Below are 21,248 nucleotides of genomic sequence, written 5' to 3' on the forward strand. Positions count from 1 at the left end.
CAATGCTCTCTGACATGCAACATTCCATCTAACTAGTAAGCTGCAATAGCTCACAAACACTTGGTTAACATCTGTGGGATACTTCTGAAGTTCAAGTCAACAGGCAGCAATTTGGCAAGATCAGTAAAACTTCTGATCACTTCTCCCTTTGCAGACAGCAACATGGAAACAGGTATTTTGTGACTGTGCTCTAAACACTTTATTTTAAAAGTAAGGGAAAGAAGAGTTCTTGGTATTCTGTCAGATCTGCCTACCTAAGCAACAGAATCGTCAGCTTTCTCACTAGATCTTACGTACTGAGAATGCAGAGGTGAGGACCATGGGTCCACCATGGTATCCCAGCACCCAGAATAGTGCCTGACATTAGCACACTCACCATAAATATTTCTAGAAGGAAGAAATGAATGAATAAATGAAAGATATTCCTTTAATGAAAGGGTAGGGTCCAAACTTTTCCATACATCAAAAAAGATGCATAAGACCACTTGGGTTACTACTATGCCAGCAATCTTCCAGGTGAGGGTTCTCTGAGCTAATTCCCTCCTTGTCACGTGGAGGACTGTTTCAAAGATGGACCTTTCCAGGGTGACGCTGGTTCCAAAAAAAAGAGGCACAGATACTCTTAGTTATGATAGTTTGTTTTCACCAGAAGTAAGGGGGCATGAAACTGAATGAGTTCCTTTTCCTTCACCCCTCTTCTCAATATATCAGGAGAAAGGGTAATCCTGGAAATTGATCAACAGTCTAAATAGAATCCTGACCAAAGGTCAAAAATTCCTGGGATTATCCTCTTTCTGACACAACCTGAGTTTTCAGCCTGTGCTGGAAATAAAACTACTTTACTTAATAATTTCATATGGAAATTTAAGGTTGTCAATTCTCATACACTTTATCTTTCTCATCAGTGATCAATGGAAAAATTCAGGTTCCTCTCAATATTCCATCCTCTCACCCCTGCACACTATTTAATTATTTCTACCACATCCCTTCTCGCCAGCCTTTCCATTCCTGATCCTTCCCGCAAAGCCCTCTGTAATGCTCAGTCCACTTCGAAGAAAACCTTCTGCAACTTCTATCTCTTCACAATCACTGTTCTTTGAATAAATTGAAAATAACCTTCCTCAGAGGGCATGGTTTTCCCTGGAAACTTCTATAGTAGGGGTTCCTTCTTTCTTTTCTTTTATACATATTTATTGATCGGCTACTGATTGCCAGCCTGTTCATTTCCCCATATACCTGAGGGTATATCTTCATTCTCTTTCTTTCTCCCACAGGGAAAACATAAAACAAGTAGACATCAGATTTCTAACCAACGACAGAGGCTAAAAGACAATGGAATCATGTTTTAACCAATAACTATTAGTCTACAATTTCCTACTTAACTAAACTATCATTTAAGTATGAGGGCAAAATAAAGCCATTTTTAAGACAAAAATGAGTGCTTTAAGCACTTACGGAGGCTTGGGAAAAACAAAATTAGGCTGAGAAGGGAAGTTTAGATACAGGCATACCTCAGAGATACTGTGGGTTTGGTTCCAGACCACCACAATAAATCAAATATTGCAATAAAGTGAGTTACACATATTTTTTGGTTTTCCAGTGCATATAAAAGCTATATATACACTATACTGTAGTCTACTAAGTGTAAAATAACATTATGTCTAAAAAAATAGCTTAATTAAAAATAATCCTGTTTGAAAAATGGCACCAATAGACTTGCTTGATGCAGGGCTGCCACAAACCTTCAATTCTTAAAAAAACACACTATCTGTGAAGCACAATAAAGCAAAGAGCAATAAAACGAGGTATGTCTGTAGTTACCAACTTAAAAAATTTTAAGTCAGGGTGTACTTTAGAAAAATTAAGGATAGCAACTAAAATAACAGCAACAGAATATATAATATACAAACTGGTTGATGAAAAATGGAATGAAGAAAACCCAATCAATCCAAAGAAAAGGAGGAAAACCAAATAAAAAATCACAGTAAATTGAAAACAAAATAAGACAGCATATATAAACCCAAATGTATAAGTAATTAAATATATATAAATTAAACTCATCAATTAAAATACAAAGAGACTTTCAGATTAACTAAAAAGAAAATTTAGGTATTTGTTTACAAAATCCACACATAAAACAACAGGTTGAAAGGACTGGAAACAGGTTTATCAAATTATAACTAAATTAAAGCTTTGTGAATTAATATCAGATTTTAAAAGACTTTAAGGGAAATGACTATCTGACTTACGTAAATGTAAAAACAAAACACTGGTGAACATGACCAGTGTCCTGGTTTTACAACTTACCCTCAGCCTATAAAGTTATAGACATGTTATTTTAAAGTGCACCAGTAGTCTCAACTAGTGAGTGCTATGATCAGATATTTAAAAAGACACAAATGGCTGGATCACAATTCCTATATCTTGGTAATCTATCAGGTAAGGAATGCAAAGAGTCTGGTTCTGGAATTGCTGACCCCCTTGGACTGAGCATTCCCAACGACAGTATTGTGGCATATAATAAAACAGATTCTTCCACGAAGGTTTCGTGATGAAGCACTTATGGGTACCATATAAAGAAATATTCTTAAATGCACAAATTCCTCTTCTTTAAAGAAAAAAAAAACTAAGCATAAGATACTCTTTATACTACAATTATTTTATACAGAAATGGAATGTATTAATTTTTAATCTACTAAGTTATGAATCAAAAAATTGTTATAAAAATCAGATTTTTAAACAAAAGATGTATTAGGACGCGTCAATGACTACATGTTTTAGTGTGAAATAGCACTTCTGTTCCTTTAAATAAATTAAATTTAAAATATGATTTAAAAAAAATAGTTCAATAGCACCAAATGTTACTTTATAAAATGGAGATTTATGCTTATAAAAGACTTGAATGCCATTTTTAAACCTAAAATTTACAATACAAAAACCTCTCATTTGCTGAAATTGCCATGATCTGAAGTGTCATTTACTTAATGCTTCACAGATGTATGATGCCAAATTGTTAGTCAGGCTGCAAAGTATATTTAGTTAGGAAAAAAAATCTTCCCAAACATGTTTTCCTATATTTTACTGACATTTACATGAGGCAGTACTTGAAATGTGTCATTTATTTGCACTTTATGATCTATAAATGAAGCTCTCATTTTCTTTTTCCAAATCAAATACATTGTTATTGTGACCACATAATAGCTTTTCGTTTAAAGACACCATTGTGTCCATGATCCCCCAGATTAGGGTCATGTGCTAGTTTGTCATATTTTTAACTGGACTTTTCATCACACTTACGCTTTGACCATCACCCCGAGAGTCTTAGTCATCACTGAACTGTTGCTGTAAGGATGTTTTGTACACAATCTAGCCCACTATTTATCAAGAGCCTTTATTCTTAGTAAGCTGTGTGCAGGGGTGGGACAGCACTCATTTTGCCATAGGTACAAGAGCGTGGACTAATGAATTTGCTAACGTGGAATGCACGCCACAGCAGGAGCTTACAGACAACGATGGAAGAGACTGTTTATGTTGATATGCTCTATTGTGGTAATATGAGAATGTACACATGAAGGGAAAGTTTGGTATTTATTACTATTAGGGGCTTTTAAATGTCATGACTGTACTACTACAGTCCATTATGGGTCAAGTACAATCAGCAATGCTAGTGTAAAAATGACTAAGAAACCAAAAAAGAAATTTAAATGGGAATATTACAAAAATTGGAATTTTTCTGACTAAAAGTAACGTGAATAATTAACATGGCTCTCTGTGTATTACCAGCACCCTTAAAAACCTCTTAACACTATTAACTGCAAAACAGCAGAGTGGGGTAAAACCTTTTATAGGCTCCCCTACAATGCAGAGGCTGTTTCCATAATAGTTATAACTATGCATATACGTATTAAACTCGCCAATTTCTAAGGAACACAGATGTTGCTGTACTTTAGTGTATCTGTAACACATAATCTCAAAAGTATAATGAAGCAAAGTTAAATGCTTACTTACAGAAACTTAACTGTCGACTTTCACAGAATTCTGCATATTGAGCTGAATCCATAATTCGAGTTTGTCTTTCTGCTCTCTAATAGATAAAAATAAAAAGGCACACAATTTTTAAAGCAAGTAGACTTTTATGTTTTCACAGCTAAAACCCAGAACTGAAGTTCCATTTCCTTTTCTTACTCTAGGTGAAGAGTTTAGTACCACCATAAATACCATGATACATAAAATTGTGATAACCGTAGTTTTGAAGCTTGTTTCTCTTGGAAATAAAGTTTTAAAACCATTTTCCAGTCCTCTGTTATTTTTATTACAGTGGAAGAAAAAACTAAAGGACCTCACTTCTTAAGACTGTGCACTTCTAAATTTTCTTTAACTGTACCACACTCTTGAAGAAAAAGAAAACTGTGAGGTGTAACAAATCAAACAGAAAATTTGTTATGAACTCTTATTGCCTATCTGCCTTAAAGCTGGGATTTTTCAATGTTAAAATAGGAGTCAACGAATGGAATCCATATATTTCCCCTCAGTTAGAACACAGAGCCAGAGCTAACAAATCCATATTTTAAATTGCAAAGAAAATAAAGAAAAAGGTAAACACAACAAATCCTTTAATCTGAGTCCAGGTATGATTCACAGTTTGGTATAGTTTCATTCGTGGGTTTTTGGATTCAGTATAGCAGATGTTTGCTGCTTCATTGTCCCACAAGAGGTAGGATAATTATAATTCACCCATAGTTTGGTGGGAAAGAATATGACCGCTTCCGCTTCCTTGGCAAGGGAAGCATTTTGAAATGAGACAGGCTGGTACTTCTTGGAATGAGTTTCTGGCCAGTAAAGGAAAAAAAATTCCCTGAGATTTAAATTTTTTTTCTGCTTTGGAAGGACTTCCAGCAAGTTTTCTTTATCACAGTTGGTGGAACACATAAGTACCACTTCTAACGTCTACGGATCTTTTTGTATTTTTTTAAAACTGAAATTATTCTTTTTCATCTTGTTTGATTTGGGTGAGTAGACAATTTAATTCCAATGATCTATCAGTTGAATGAATAATGGCACACTAGCTGCAGTTCCATAGAGAAAAGATAGATGGGGGGTGGGAATTAAGGCAAAATTTACTAACTACTGTGGTTCATTCTAAGACCACTGATTATTTTTTCCCTTCCTTCTCTCCCCTCCACCTTTTCCCTCCTAACCTCCTCCACACATATGCACAAACACATATATGTGTTGACACAAACCCAGACTTCTCTTGTTTATTTATTCTCTAGGTTCAAGTATCCTTTTCGAACACGTACAAGTAAATATTACTCCCACACACGTGCAGGTATATGTATGTGCTGTATGTGTACATGCATCCTGTTGTGTGTGTATCTGAAACATCATGTTTCCTTAAGGGTATATTACTGGATAAATTTTTATGTACTCAGAAGTATTTTTTGATATATGAATGCATGATTTAGTTTTGTCCTTTTTAATGTATCTGATACTTGACTCAATAAATGTTTGCTAATGGAAAACAGGAAGTAAGGAAGGGATAATTTATGTGTTTTGAACATGACAAATCAGTTACTAGTGTGTTTATTAAAACAAAAAACCTCTGAGACTGATATCTTTAATGTATGTACATATTACATATGCATGTCTGTATGTGCATCTGACTGTCTGTGTCTGACTATAGCAGGAATCTCTCAGGTTTGAATTTCTAGCTCCTAAAAAATATCTGACACATAGTAAATGAGCAAGAAAACATTTGTGGAATAAACGAATGCTACCATCTTGGTCTATGATGCAGGCAAATGGCTATAGTGCAGCCAAATCCTTCATTATCCATGCGTTCCTCCAGGTCTTCTCTGCTACTCTCCAGCTAGGCAGCCTCATGCACCAAACACATGCTAGACAGAAAGGAACCAGAAGACTACGGAAAAAGAAGGTTCCTAAGGAGATTCTTAATACTAACTTTCCTCCAAAAAATGGACATTCAAGATTTGGCTTCTGTATACATTCTTAGATAGCTTAGATGGTTGATGTATTTTATTTTATTTATTTATTTTTTCATATTTAAAGATTTATTTTTTAGAGTAGTTTTAGGTTCACAGTAAAATTAAGAAGGAGGTACAGACAGCTCCCAAATACCCCATGCTCCCCCACGCGCACAGCCCCCCCATTATCAACACCCCCCGCAGAGTGGTGCGCTTGTTACAACTGATGAACCTACACTGCCACATCATTATCACCCCAAATCCACAGGTTACATTGTGGTTCACCCTTGGTGTTGTACACTCTATGAGTTTGGACAAATATATGACATGTACCCATCGTATGGTAAGTTGATGTATTTTAAGTCCTCTAGCCTCTACGCGGTAACCTTTGATCTCGGGAGCCCCGTGAAGCTACTAGGGTATGCGTAGAAATTATTCACCAAGCGCCTAGCATACAGCAAACACACAATGTGAAGCAGTTGACTCAACAGCAAAGATTTATAGGCAGCACAAAATCACGGCTAGAGAGCAGCATAACGTTCATCTTGTTCAATCTCTCTCTTTTAAAGATAAGGAAATGAAGGTTTGGAGGGAAATGATCTGTGAAAGGTGACCAAGTTAGAAGTGAAGCCTGGACTCTCAATTCCTTGAGGAAGCCTGTTTTCAATATAAAGCGCTGTCTCGAACATACAGTAATTGTTCACTCCAATATTTTTCTTTGGGATCCTCTAAACTCTACATTATCTTACTAAGAGGTATTATGGAGCCGCTGTAATTAACATGCCCAAACTGTTCACGAGAAAATGAAATTAGTGAGGCCCTGGATCAGCAAAGAAGGCAGATCTGGGGATAGCCTGGTACAGAGTGTACAAACTGTAATGTACCTGACAGTACACGGGGGTGCTGCAAACACGTCACAGGTGGGATGCTGTTTCCCCTCAACCTTCTGGGTGCCTCACAAGGCTGAGGCAGCAGAAACCTCCGGCTGGTAAATGTTATCATTTTCTATGCGTGCCATGACATAAAAGAGGTTGGGAAGCACTCCTACTAATGTCCTCAGAATATACACTGCATGTCACCGGCCATGCATGCTATTCACAGCACGGTCAAGTGCGCTCAACAGGCAATCAGAGACACTAACTGGGACTTGATGATGAGGAGGATGGTTCAGATCCGCTCCTCATGCTAATTTTTGTTTACTCCTCTCTCTTCCCCAGGACTTGTTTCAAATAACCAAAAAAATGGGACAAATTTGGTCTCATAAAAGCATCCAAATCATTCAGCATCTGATTACATTCTCTCCTGATCTTACACTATCACCTTAAATACCGGGAAAGTCAGAAAATACCTAATCTTCATGGACTATGTATTCTTCAAAGATAGTAACTATATTTTGCTTCTATAATGTCAGTGCTGGCTGAGATTTCTTAGCTTGGATTTACCTGGGCCTCGGTAAACATCTGCTGGCCGGCTGATGACTGGGGTAGATGGATGGGTAGACTGAGGCAGAAGAAATGCATATAAATCCTTGATGGCTGATCTCAAAACAGGAACTGTAATATTTGTAATCAAACTGTACAAATTCCAGAGAGGGTAGACAGTTTTTTAAGCCAAAGACCCATAAAAAACAAGACACTGGCCAACAATGAACTGAGGCTGGCTCTTATTTTCTCTGTTGTCCTAAATCCACCTCCCTTCTGCCTCTCTTCAGATCACCCTCTGTAATTCACACTAAAGTACACAGTGGCCATTCTTTTCTATTCCTGGAACTTTAAGAAATCTCTGGAAAAAGATTCAAGCGGGAAAAAAATCATAAGCCTAATAAAATAGCATGACCAGAATAACAATGTCTACTCTTTACATAGAGCAGCACAATAACCTTTAAGATAAACAGTTTTTTTTCATAGCTCCATTTTAGAAGTTGAGCTTGAGCACACTCAGATGTAGAGAAGTAAAAAAAAGAAAAAAAATTTAAAGTATATAGTTAATAAAGAGGCAAAGTGAGAAGTAAAACTTGGGTTGCTCTTGAATGACCTATTCTGAGGTGTATCACTAAATAATCATATCAGGTTAATCACAGCTTTTATTCTTCCTGAACATCCTCACATGAGGATGATCTCAGACTGCCACATAAATGTCAGGTCATCTCTGGATTACTCATGCTTTTGCATCTGCAAGTCCAGTTCGTCTTCTGCTTAATCTGGTGCTTCTACCCACTCGTGGCTTTCTTTAGGTATCAGCAGTGCTTCTGAACGCTCCTAAGAATATGCTAATAACTCAGAGGCGTCTCTGAAATTGAACCTTACTGATACTACAACATAGCAAAGTATTACCATGTAGTGGCATACATGGATGAAAGAATTATTCCTAACATTTTCCAAATACCCAACAATATTTCAAAATTTAATTGAAATAACTTCCAAAAAAAGGTAATAGAGAATAGTTATGCTATAGTCATTCATCTCATTATCAAGGTTACAGGTCTTTCTGGTTATTGCAAAACAGAAGGCACAATTCTGTGTCAGATAAACTTACTTTCTGGGTCTTACCTAAATGAAACCAGGGGAGCAAATATCCCTACAAATGCAGTATGTAGTATAATTTGTTTGTTCAATACCTGAACACAACAGTCTGTCAGTATATAACTGTTAATTTAAATTTTTAGTGATAAGTTTTTATGTCAGTGGATGTGAAATTGCCGTGTCTTTGAAAAATACTTTCAAGGACAGCAGTGACAATCACCATTTGCCCTGCCTATATCAGTTTGAGGTATGAGGCTGGATTACTTCTGCAGCATGCAGTTTCATTTAAATTCTCTGCATGCTTTCACTGAAGCATACATAGAGGTTATAGAAACTATGTGCTGGCGTATCTCTTGGCAGCTTCTCAAGACACATGACTTTCTTCAGCAGCACAGAATCATAGAACATAACTTTGAAACCAAGATGAAAGTTTTCATCTGCTTTCACTTCCACCTTGAATTTTAAAAAAAATCTTATTTTGATTACACCTAGAAGCCTTACAATTGAAATGCAAAGTCTTTTCTGCATGGAAAAGGCCAAATGTCAATGGTAATCTACCAAATACCTCACGTGAGGCAGGAAATGGTTGCTGAACTTGAAAACTTCATACAGAGTGGCTGCAGCAGCATCCAGCAACGTGACAACATGTGAACTGTGGAATGTTTATGTATGTTCATGTATGCTGTGGTCCACAGCAGAAGGATACTCACAGATGAGTAAACGCGACAGAATGCTGAAGCACCCTGGAACCCTCATACACCTCCGACTCACTGTAGATAAGGAAGCTGAGGTCCAAAAAGTTTTAGGGTTTATCTGGATCATCGCAGAGGCAACCCGGTACGCAGGTGAGTGTCGGCTCGGCTTGCTGGGTCAGTTTGTAATTTACTAGATTCCCCTACCCAAGAGTTAGGTGAGTCTCCCTCAAAACATGTGGTAGCTTCCCCTGCTTTTAATGCCCACTGCAGTGCTCACCATTTTGGGCCTGGAGTACTGCAACAGGTTTCTGCTGGTTCCTTCCAAATATCTGAACTCTCCCAACCCATCTGGGTACAATTACTTTAAGTAAAAACAAAGAGAAAAGACCTTGGCACAAAGGTTACTCTTTGTCACATCTGCCATATTTTGCTGTCCCCTGCCCCTCCCTCATGATTGTGCTGGACACCCCCACTTCCATCCCCATGGTAATTTAACTCGTTCCCTTTCAGCATAAGTACCACCTCCTCTAGCAACTTTTCCCTCAAGATTCCAGGTCACATTGATTCCTCTCTTCCGAATCATACATGTTCTTCTAGATAATATCATACCCCTGCACTTTTCCGTGTGTCCTACTTCTGTCTCCCCTCAGAGATTATAGCTGCAAGAATGCATTATTAACTGAAAAAAGCAAGTTGAGAATCAGAATGTAGGTACCTTGATCCCATTTACGTTTAAACACACAAGCGTGCACATGAGACATACATACACGTATGCAAACATCTGGAAGTATATACATTATGCTTTTAATAGTATTAATCTCGGGGGTAACATTATAGGGAACTTTTACTTTTTCAGGTACACACTGCAGTAATTAAAATTTTTTTTCTTAACTGAATTACAATCAGGAAAGAAAAGATTTTTGAAAGTAAAGAAATCTTGTTTGACTTACAGAAGGTCATTAAATAAATGTCCATATGCAGTAAAATAATCAAAGTGGTTACTCAAGAGGCAGAAAATCACAGAGAGATAGCAGAGTCTTGGATATATGTTCTCAGTGAGATATAGTGAAAGAGGGAGAGAAAGGAGAATGTTACTGCAATGTTAAGGGAGCCAACTCGGAATTCAGACTGATGTAATCTTGAAATCAAAAGTTCATTTAGGTTTGATCCAGAATTTTCTAACTGAATAAAAATACAATATATTTCCTAGCCTAAAAATCAAGGTTTCCGTTGGTGTTGATTTGCTCCCCCAGAGGGATTTTTAGAATCCCCCAGTTTTATGTGTCCAAGGTATTAAGAATGTATTGTAATAGCTACATGAAGTTTCCCAAGGAAATAGCTGTAGACTCTAGGAGAACATTCAAGGGATTTAAAAGGAATTTTGTGCTAAAAATAAGTGAGTAATTCTCAGCAAGTACAAAGCATCAGTGATTGAGAAATACACAAAAGGATATTTGTGACATTAGTTCATAATAGAGTTGTTTCAAAATATTGGATTTTTTGGGGTCTATACTACTCTTTGGGTCTAAATATATTAATGTTAACACAGGAGTTTTTTTCTTTTCTATATATTTTAAACTATGAAGAATGAGCATGATTGGTTATATAAGGAAAATACAGTTGTTATTAAAAATCAAAATACTACACTTCAAATTGGGGTAATGCCTGCTTCAAATTTTTTAATCTGAATTTATTAAGCTAGTAGTGGGGAGAATTGTTCCCAATAAAATATTTCCTGTCTTGGGATAAAATGTGTGCTAAGAAAAGTATCACTTTTTTCCAATAACTTAGTACCAAACAACCTAATCCCATGTTTAGTTGTAAACCGTCACATAGTATTAGTACTAATTTTTACTGATGTTTTTCTGAAATTGTAAACATGCTCTGTAATAACTAAGTTGGCAAATACTATAAAAAGTTATGTGTTTCTGCCCAAACTAGTTCTTTAAAGTGATAGAAGACTGACTTCTTTTTTATGTTCCTGACTGAGGGTGCTATAACCCTTTTTTGTGGTTTCTATTTGGCTGTATATCCAAAAAGTGAACATATCAGGTTAATGTATGTAGGCTCTTTAGGTATTCTGAATAATAGTCCTAAAAATTCTCATAGGTTTATGTAATATCCAGATGAGTCGACATAACTTTGGAGTCTAGCAAATGTACAAGGATACAGTTAAATATTTTGGTCATTTAGGGTAAAACTTTACAACTGGAAAATATGTATATAAAGCAACTATTGCACAAAATTTAATTCATACTTTCTCTTTAACCTTGAGTGAGAGCTGCAGACCTTTCCACTTTGATTTAGTCAAAATCAAATTCTCAAGCAGTCCAACACACATACTGAATGCAGGCTGGCTTCACTTATATAGTGGGAAAGTCTGGCACCTTTAGAATAAAATCCTGTGAAGCAGGGAGCCTGTCAGTGCAGCATGGCCCTCACCATCCTCTTCAAGGATCCATGGAACTCTGCACAGAACAAGGGAGGGTCCCCCTTGGAACTTCCCTTTGTTGCTACTATGTGATACATCTGAGTGTTTTCACCAAGGATTTTTTTTTTTATATGTGAAAATAACACTTTTTATCTTAGTTCACTTCATTGATTAATTCCCTCTAAGCAAGTTCCATGAGCTCTACCTTTATTTTTATTTATGTGATTATTTTTTAACATCTTTACTGGAGTATAATTGCTTTACAATAGTGTGTTAGTTTCTGCTTTACAACAAAGTGAATCAGCTATACGTATACATATATCCCCATATCTCCTCCCTCTTGCATCTCCCTCCCACCCTCCCTATCCCACGCCTCTAGGTGGTCGCAAAGCACGGAGCTGATCTCCCTATGTGATGCAGCTGCTTCCCACTGGCTATCTATTTTACATTTGGTAGTGTGTATATGTCCATGCCACTCTCTCACTTCGTCCCAGCTTACCCTTCCCCGTCCCTGTCCACAAGTCCATTCTCTACATCTGTGTCTTTATTCCTGTCCTGTCCCTAGGTTCATCAGAACCATTTTTTTTTAAATTCCATATATATGTGTTAGCATACAGTATTTGTTTTTCTCTTTCTGGCTTATTTCACTCTGTATGACAGACTCTAGGCCCATCCACCTCACTACAAATAACTCAATTTCGTTTCTTTTTATGGCTGAGTAACATTCCATTGTGTATATGTGCCACATCTTCTTTATCCATTCATCTGTTGACGGACACTTAGGTTGCATCCATGTCCCGGCTACTGTAAACAGAGCTGCAATGAACACTGTGGTACACGACTCTTTTTGAATTATGGTTTTCCATGAGCTCTACCTTTAAAAGTATATCTGGAATAAACTACTTTTCATGCCCTTCCACTGTCACTGCCACTCCTCTGGTCCAAGCCATCATCATCATCGCTCCCCTGGATTACTGCGATAATCTCCTAATGGGTCTTCCTGCTTCCACTCTTCCTCCTCTCCTATCCCCACCCCTGACCATCTATTCACCAAGCAATGGCCAGAGTGATCTTTTAAAAAATGAAAATCAGATCATGCTATTTATGATCAAAACTTCCACGTATCTATTCCTTCCAATATAAAATAAAAATACAAACAAACAAACAAACAAAAACTTCCAAGAGCTTCTCATCACACATAGAAGAAAAGCCCAAATCCTCAGAACAGCCTATAAATCCCAACGTCATCTGGTTCCCTATTACTCTCAGATCTCACCTCCTACCACTCCCCTTCTCACTCTGCTCTAGCCACACTGGCCTATCCTGAACTTTCTTGAAAATGCCAAATACAATTCCCACACCAGGGCCTTTGCATTTATCATACTCTGTCCAGAATATCTTAACCCCACATCACTGTCTGGCTTGCTCCCTCACTTCCATCAGGTCTCTGTTCAAAAGTCACCTTATCAGAGAAGCAGTTTATGGCCACTTAATATAAGATAGCAGCTCCCCCAGGTCACTCTCTATCCATGACTTTGCTTCATTTTTCTTCATAGCTCTTACTACCATCTGCCACAATAACATTATATACTTATTTGTTTATTGTCTATTTCTCCTCAACTAGAATGTAAGTTCCCTGACAGCACAGACTATGTCTATTTTATTCAGTGCTAAATCCTCACAGGCTCTACAGAGCTTGACACATAGTAGTGTTTCATAAATATTAGTGGAACCCATAAATACTTTTTTCTATATGTTTTATATATAAAAATTAATACCTCTAAGGCAGGGTTTCTCAATCTTGGCACTATTGACATTTTGTGCTGAATAATTCTTTGTTGTGGGTCTGCCCTATGCCTGTAGGATGTTTAGCAGCAACCCTGACCTCTACCCACTAGATGCCAATAGCATTTGCCCACCACTTCGTGGGCTGTGAAAACCAAAAATGTCTCTAAACATCGCCAAATGTCCCACTGGGGGCAAAATCACACCCCGTTAAGAACCACTAGTCTAAGGCGAAGGGGACTAACATTGGTTGACTCACTACTATGTGCGGGTGCCACACTTCATCCTTTCATTTTCTCTTTCAATTCTTCCAATAATCTCAATGGGCAGATATAATCCCTGTTTTTAAAATGAAGCATCTATGGCTCAGATACGTTAGGTAACTTACCTAAGTTTGCTAAGCAGGTAAGGCACGTGCATTCTGAAACCAGGTCTGTCTCACTCCCAAGTCTATGCTCTTTTTACAGTGAATCCTCATTAATGAAACTGTTAAAACAGAGGTGATAGAAGGGAGGGAAGGAGTCTTAGAGCCTCCAATTTTCCTTCTCCTCTGCAAGATATTTCTCATGTAACTCCAAAAATTGCAGGGCAGAACTTGAAAAGCACTGTGCTATATCCTATGCTGCCTGCCCTTCAAGGAACAAGCACTGTGCCTCTACATCTGGTTTCAAAACAGAGGCCACTTCACCTGTGAGATTCACGGGATGACCACGATACTGAAGGAACAACTCATCCCCACATGCCAGTCAGAGTGACCTTTTAAAAATGGAATCATGCGTCATTTCTATCAAATCCCTCCTTGGTTCTGACATCATGGTCTGTTGCAAAAACAACACGCTTATCTGTGGAGCATGGACGAAAGAGAGCTCCGAAAACAGGGACCACAACAAAGGCTGCTTCTTTCAACCCTTCTGAACCAATACACCAGGACCTGCCTTCGCCTCTCATCAGAATCTTACTCCCTATCTCAAAGCTACACTACTGCTGCCAGAAAAGTTGAGAAGTAGCAGAGATAACTGGCTCAGTGATGGATTAGGATAACCAGTTCACAGTCTCTGCTTCCTATAATTTATGTTGATAGTTTCAATCTCTTAGTTTATAACACAATTAAAAACTTGGCACTTCAGGACTTCCCTGGTGGCGCAGTGGTTAAGAATCCGCCTGCCAATGCAGGGGACATGTGTTAGAGTCCTGGTCCAGTAAGATCCCACATGCTGCAGAGCATTAAGCCCGTGCGCCACAACTACTGAGCCCACGTGCCACAACTACCGAAGCCCACGCGCCTAGAGCCCGTGCTCTGCAACAAGAGAAGCCACCGCAATGAGAAGCTCACACACCGCAACGAAGAGTAGCCCCCGCTCGCCACAACTAGAGAAAGCCCATGCGCAGCAACGAAGACCCAACGCAGCCAAAAAAGAAAACTGGCACTTCATATAGTAAACCTTAAGTACTCTAGGTAAGAAGGTATTCTAGTAAGATGGTTAAATTCTTCATTTAGGAATTTTCAACTGAAGGAAAATACTGCTGTAAACAAACTGTGAGATAAACAGGGATACAAAAAACCATGTTTAATGATAAATCTGAATCACACATGCTTTAAAAATTAAAAAAGAACAAAGACGAAATTATGAAAAGAGGAATAATGAAGTCTATTACATTATGCACCAGTGAAGAAACAAAGTCACCAATGTAGGAAAAATTCTCAAGGGAATATGTTATAGAGGAAAAATATGCTTTTATGACTGGACACCATCTGAGTTAGAAACAAAACCAAGTTAAATTGTTTATTCCCCTGAAGAGAATGCTCTTAATCATTTTAAAGCTGACGTTTCTTTTCTCATAACTGGCTGAGCTGTTTTCATGAGTCAGAAATGAGCAAGTTCATCAACAGAAACCTGCCACAGAGACTGATGTAGCTGCAAGCATGAGCTAACCCCAAACAAAAAGAAAAGGATTTCCTGACTATGCCAAGATGTGATCACTGAAAAAAACCCAGAAACAGACTTGACCAAATATGACTATAATGAGAATACAAGAGAAATCATAGCTATCCAAATTGCTTTTGTTTCAAATGCAATAAACGAAAATTCCTAAATTATTAACAGGAAAAAGCAGAAATGTCTACACACTAAAAAAATTAATGTCTATTTTCACTTCTTACCTTAAAAAAATGTACCTAATTAAAAAAAAAAAAACAAAACCAGAAATCATCTTTAAGATAATTATGGGTTCAAAACCTTGGAAAGATGAAATCCTGTAGGGCCTTATCTCCTGAAGAAGCCCTGGATGTACTTAGATTCAGTATTTCAAGCAGCCTGAATGCTATGACAGCCTCTTGGGCTTCAAAGAATGCAGAACAGCAAAATCCCCTAGAATCATAAATGTAAAACCTATAATTATGGTTATTTAACAAAATGGTTTCTATTAAGATATTTGATGATGAAATTCCCATCCTCAGATGTCGGTGCCCAAATTTAAATCAGCCTTTACTCATGAGTAAATGTATCATAACTGTTATTTGATTAAATGTCAGTGACCATTAGGCTGGGTTTTTCAGTAAGAAGGCTTAAAGAAGGCATGCCACAGAGGGTGTGGAATGGATTACAAAGAGAGGAAGAAAGGAGAATTGTTTCAGTAACTGGTGATGTTAGGCAGTGCTTCACCTTACATGAAGTAACTACAAAAGTTTTAAAGAAACAAAGACCACTTGGGCAGCAAGAAAAATGGAAGATCAGAGGTGGTACAACGGGTGACCTCAAGTGAGGAAGACTCAGCACAGAAGAGCAGCATTGTTGAGTTTTAGGTATTGCTTTACTTGCTGATTCTTTCAACTGTGTGAGGTGGGAAGCTCAGCTATTACTATTATCACCATTGTACAGATGAAGACGCTGATGTCACTGACCCTCTGTGGCTTTTAAAAAACAACTTCTAATTTTGAAATAATTCAAATTTACAGAAAATTTACAAAAACAGTACAGAGAGTTCCTGTGTACTCTTCCCCCAGCCTCACCAGCCCAAAGACTTCTTGTCCCTTCTGATCTCAAAAGCCAAGCAGGGCCAGGTGCGTTCCGTTCTTGGATGAGTTTCTGTGGCTTTTCCTTAAGGTAAGGCACATTGCTAGAAAGAATTAAGACTGTTTCTTCAAAGCCAGTGCTCTTTCCACTACATCTTGACTTCTAGAACAAAATTCCTTCCTCAGATCTAAAATTTTCTGCCTGAATATAGATAGAATTATCCAAGTAAATTTTGCCCAAGTAAAATTATCCAAAGAATTCAACTGGAGATTGCTACTACATGTTATAACTCTAGACACCTGTAAGATGTGCAATAATCTAAAAAATTCTACCCGAAATCCACTTTAGTGGCTCCGAAAACCCTAAAATTTGAGCTATGTGTGGCTTTGATAAGATTTAGAAATGCATTCTAACATAAGATATTTAACAAGATATTAGTGGACAAATGTTATGGAATTATCTTACATAGTGCCTTCTGAAGATACACTGTACATCTTCTGAGTCATTTTACTGAGAGATAGCAGTCAAAGTTAGAAAGATATCCCAATAACTTGATTTTTCATATATGTTGTAAATTCTTTGACCGGTTCTGATTGTAGTCACTATGAAAGGAAGAGGGTACCTAAACTATATTCCATTTGTATGTATATCCACGGGAATGTAGCTGTATTATACATTTTTATAAAGAAGGTTTTGTCGAAGACAGATACTGTTTCTTAAGCTCACATGTGCCGGGCACTGAACTAGGTACATTACATACGTTTTCACAAATCCTTCCCAACAGTTCTGAGATGTGCCTCCAGTTAAATAATCTGAGAATCAGAAACGTTAAGTAACTTGTCTAGGGTACTAACAAGGATACCCTAGACAAGATAAGGGATGGAACCATGATTTGAGTACTTAGGTCTGTCGGACCCCAAAGCTGATGCTCTGATCATAATACCATGCTTGGTAATAGCTTGGTAACAGATTTTAAAAAGCTGTCATTCTATAATAGACTTTGTACTCTTTTGTGATGACTGACATCCTTGATTAGGAAAATGATGCCAAGGAAACAAATACATTGGCTAAATACTTTGAGAACACGTAGAGTGTGTGTGTGTGTGTGTGTGTGTGTGTGTGTGTGTTTTGTTAGTTTGTAGGGGTTTTTTTGTTTTAATAAATTTATTTATTTATTTATTGAATTTTTGGCTGCGTTGGGTCTTCGTTGCTGCACACAGGCTTTTCTCTAGTTGCGGCGAGCGGGGGCTACTCTTCATTGCAGTGCGCAGGCTGCTCACTGTGGTGGCTTCTCTCGTTGCAGAGCACAGGCTCTAGGTGCGTGGGCTTCAGTAGTTGTGGTACGTGGCACGCGGGCTCAGCAGTTGTGGCTCATGGGCTCTAGAGTGCAGGCTCAGTAGTTGCGACGCACGGGCTTAGTTGCTCTGTGGCATGTGCGATCTTCCCAGACCAGGCCTCGAATCTGTGTCCCCTGCATTGGCAGGCGGATTCCTAACCACTGCGCCACCAAGGAAGTCCAGTTTGTAGGTTTTAAGTGCGGAATGCACTGTAGTGACATAAGCATGTTCTCATCTGTCTTGGATGATTCTCTTCCAAAGAGTAAGAGGCAACAAGAAGGCTCCACGTGGGAGGATCAGGGTGAAAGTGAGGTGGGGAGAGCAGAATTTAATTAGCCAGTTAGAGAAGTCCAATAACGCTGATGATTACTGGGGTTTCATATTACAGGTTTCATAACCAGATTGCCCAAATGTTAGAGGTGAATTTTTAAAAAAAACAACACATAGACAACATTGAAATGAATGATGACATTTGTTAATGATGACCTTAACAAAATAACACATTAACATTCTTCATAGCACAAAAGCAGTCCTCTAGAGTTGTTTTATATTGGTGCTTTCCTTGTACATTAACAATATGATGAAATAAACAACAATTTGATTTATATACAACTTTTTTCTTTTTTAATTTTATTGAAGTATAGTTGATTTACAATGTTGTGTTAATTCTTTCTGTACAGCAAAATGATTCAAACATATATATATATATACACACACACATACATACACACACACACACACACACACACATATATTCTTTTACATATTCTTTTCCATTATGGTTTGTCATAGGATACTGAATATAGTTCCTGGTGCTATACAACAGAACCTTGCTATTTATAAATTTATATACAATTTTTAAGTAGTACTCCTATTTACCACATCAGGTATCCCATAAGTATAGTTAAATGAAGCATATGCCTTGTTACGTTGCACACCCTCCTTTGCATAGTGTTCTTTAGAGAAGGTAGAAAAACACACAGGCCAGATGGTACTTATTTTCTACAGCCCAGTATATTAATTTCTTAAGTAGCAGGATGGATATTTTGAATAACAAACAAAAATATCTAAAATCAAATCCTTTCCTGTATTTTCCTCTGGAATTTAAGCAGGAAACATATTAATAAATGGTGAGTGATTTCTTCAACCTTTTGATGTTGGTAAGTTTTGATAAACAAAACTCTTGTAATTAATACGAGACTTAGGCTGAAACACATCAAGATATTAATGCTTGTCCTGTGGCTATGACAGTTCTTTGAAAATCACAGGCCACATGACAGAATATTCCTTCAATATGAAATATAGACTTAATTTGTCAATTATATTGGAATTAACAAAGGGGAAAAAATCAATGCCCTCAGTAAAAGACCCAGACCAGGTCTACCCTAAGAAACGAATTCCTTTCTAGAAGTATATTCTCAATTTTATCAACCTAGGGGTCTCATTCACAGGTTTTACTAGTTAAATATTTTTGGCTGAATACAGTATGATTACAAATTATAGCTTCTTAATCAAGACAGAAGTTTATTTTTCCTCATATATATGAATTCTGGAGACAAGTAGTTCAGGCTTAACATAACTGCTTGCTGACATCGTGAGAACTTCAGCCGCTTCCAGCATCTGTTCGGTCATTTCTAAGCTGTGGCTTTTTTTTCACCTTTTATTTATTTATGTATTTATGCATTCATTCATTCATTCCCCGTCACCCCCTCCCCTGCTTTACTGAGATACATTTGATGTAAAAAACTGTATAGGCTGCAGCTTTCCTTTCATTATGCAGAATGGCTTCTAAAGCTCCAGGTATCACATCTGTATAAAGTAGTCAAATATAGAAGATAAGAAAAAAGGCGTGCCCCTCCCCTTTTAAGAAAACTGACAGAAGTCCAATCGAATATTTGTACTTATATTTTATTGGCCACAACTCAGTGGTACGATTAAACCTAGCTGCAAGGTAAGAAGAGGGACGTTATACTTAGGATGGCAATATATCCAGCCACAAATCAGAGTTTTGTTACAAAGAAAGATGGAGAGGATGGATATTGGGTGACAAGCAGCTGTCTCCATCATGTTGGTGTAAGACGGAAGTATAAAAGTCATTACACATTTATGTGATCTATTATATTGATTTCTAGACCTGATTTTTAGTAGTCGGAGGGATCGTGAATGAGCTTAAGAGTGAGGATTCTCTCTTCTCACAATACTCACCAACATTTTTTAAAAATGCAACTTATTTTATATATTTTTTAACTTCAGGGAGTGCGTTCAGGGGATAAGGACAGGACAACATTAAGTCAAACAAATAACCAATAATGTTATCCTAACTCCAGAAAGACTGAGATGCTCTAGTTTAAAAAGAAATAGATTTACTTCCATTTACCTATTCACAATTAGGGATAGCATAAAACAATTCAGCAAAGGTGAGTGACTTGACAAGGGGCTTGACAAACAATTCACTCCAACGGGTACTTAAATGTCTTTTTTTTTTTTTTTTTTTTGCTGTATGCAGGCCTCTCACTGTTGTGGCCTCTCCCGTTGAGGAGCACAGGCTCCAGACGCACAGGCTGAGCGGCCATGGCTCATGGGCCCAGCCGCTCCTTGGCACGTGGGATCTTCCCGGACCGGGGTACGAACCCGCGTCCCCTGCATCGGCAGGCGGACTGTCAACCACTGTGCCACAGGGAAGCCCACCATTTTTAATCTATGCATCTTACATAAATGTTGGCTGGCAGGATGGGGACATTGCTTTTTTTTTTTTTTTTTTGGTGGTACGCGGGCCTCTCACTGTTGTGGCCTCTCCCGTTGCGGAGCACAGGCTCCGGACGTGCAGGTTCAGCGGCCATGGCTCACGGGCCCAGGCGCTACGCGGCATGTGGGATCTTCCCGGACCGGGGCATGAACCCGTGTCGCCTACATCGGCAGGCGGACTCTTAACCACCGCGCCACCAGGGAAGCCCGGACACTGCTTTTGACCTGTCCTATTTTAATGCTTTACTGGCATCCTAGATATAGCCAATGAAAAGCCACCCATCTCAAACTTCATCAATGAGAGACAGGATGACTGAAGCAGACTGGGAGTGGTGAGGGCTGAAGTGATCCTGAGAACAACAGAACTTGAAAGTAATAAAGGATATCTTGAGAGATGGATATAAATAAATGCAGAATGGATTTTAATGAAGATGCAGGCCATAATGACTGAAAAATACTGCTTCGTTTCTTAATGAAAAACTTAAAATTGCCAAAAAAGAAAAGAAGGGCAAACACTGTATACTTCTCAAGAAGTTCTCCTTTTATGCAGTTTTATTTTGATGATAAAAGATACAAACAGAAAGCAAATAAGATGGCATTCAAGATATATTTGAAGAGGAATGGATAGGGTACATTATAGGGTTAATACAATTCCAATTCAATCTCTATATATTCTAAATCAACAGTTCTTAATAGTAACTACTGAGTTTTAATCATAATCTAAAGCTCTGATAT

At 37.9% G+C, this 21,248-nt stretch overlaps 1 protein-coding gene across 12 annotated transcripts in view; it reads right to left on the reverse strand.

Moving 5' to 3' along the window:
• Positions 1 to 21,248, reverse strand: part of SUPT3H (SPT3 homolog, SAGA and STAGA complex component) — a 448,516-nt gene that overhangs the window by 122,589 nt on the left and 304,679 nt on the right. For all 12 annotated transcript variants that reach the window (XR_009565771.1, XR_009565773.1, XR_009565769.1 and 9 more), the window contains one exon: positions 4,009 to 4,084. Coding sequence is in view for 5 of the 12 variants with exons in the window: in XM_030870554.2 (XP_030726414.1) it covers positions 4,009 to 4,084 (76 nt within the window). In the remaining 7 variants the exon portion in view is untranslated. The remainder of the gene's footprint in view (positions 1 to 4,008; positions 4,085 to 21,248) is intronic.

This window comes from Globicephala melas, chromosome 11 (genome assembly GCF_963455315.2).
Source record: "Globicephala melas chromosome 11, mGloMel1.2, whole genome shotgun sequence".
Taxonomy (NCBI): Eukaryota; Metazoa; Chordata; class Mammalia; order Artiodactyla; family Delphinidae; genus Globicephala; species Globicephala melas.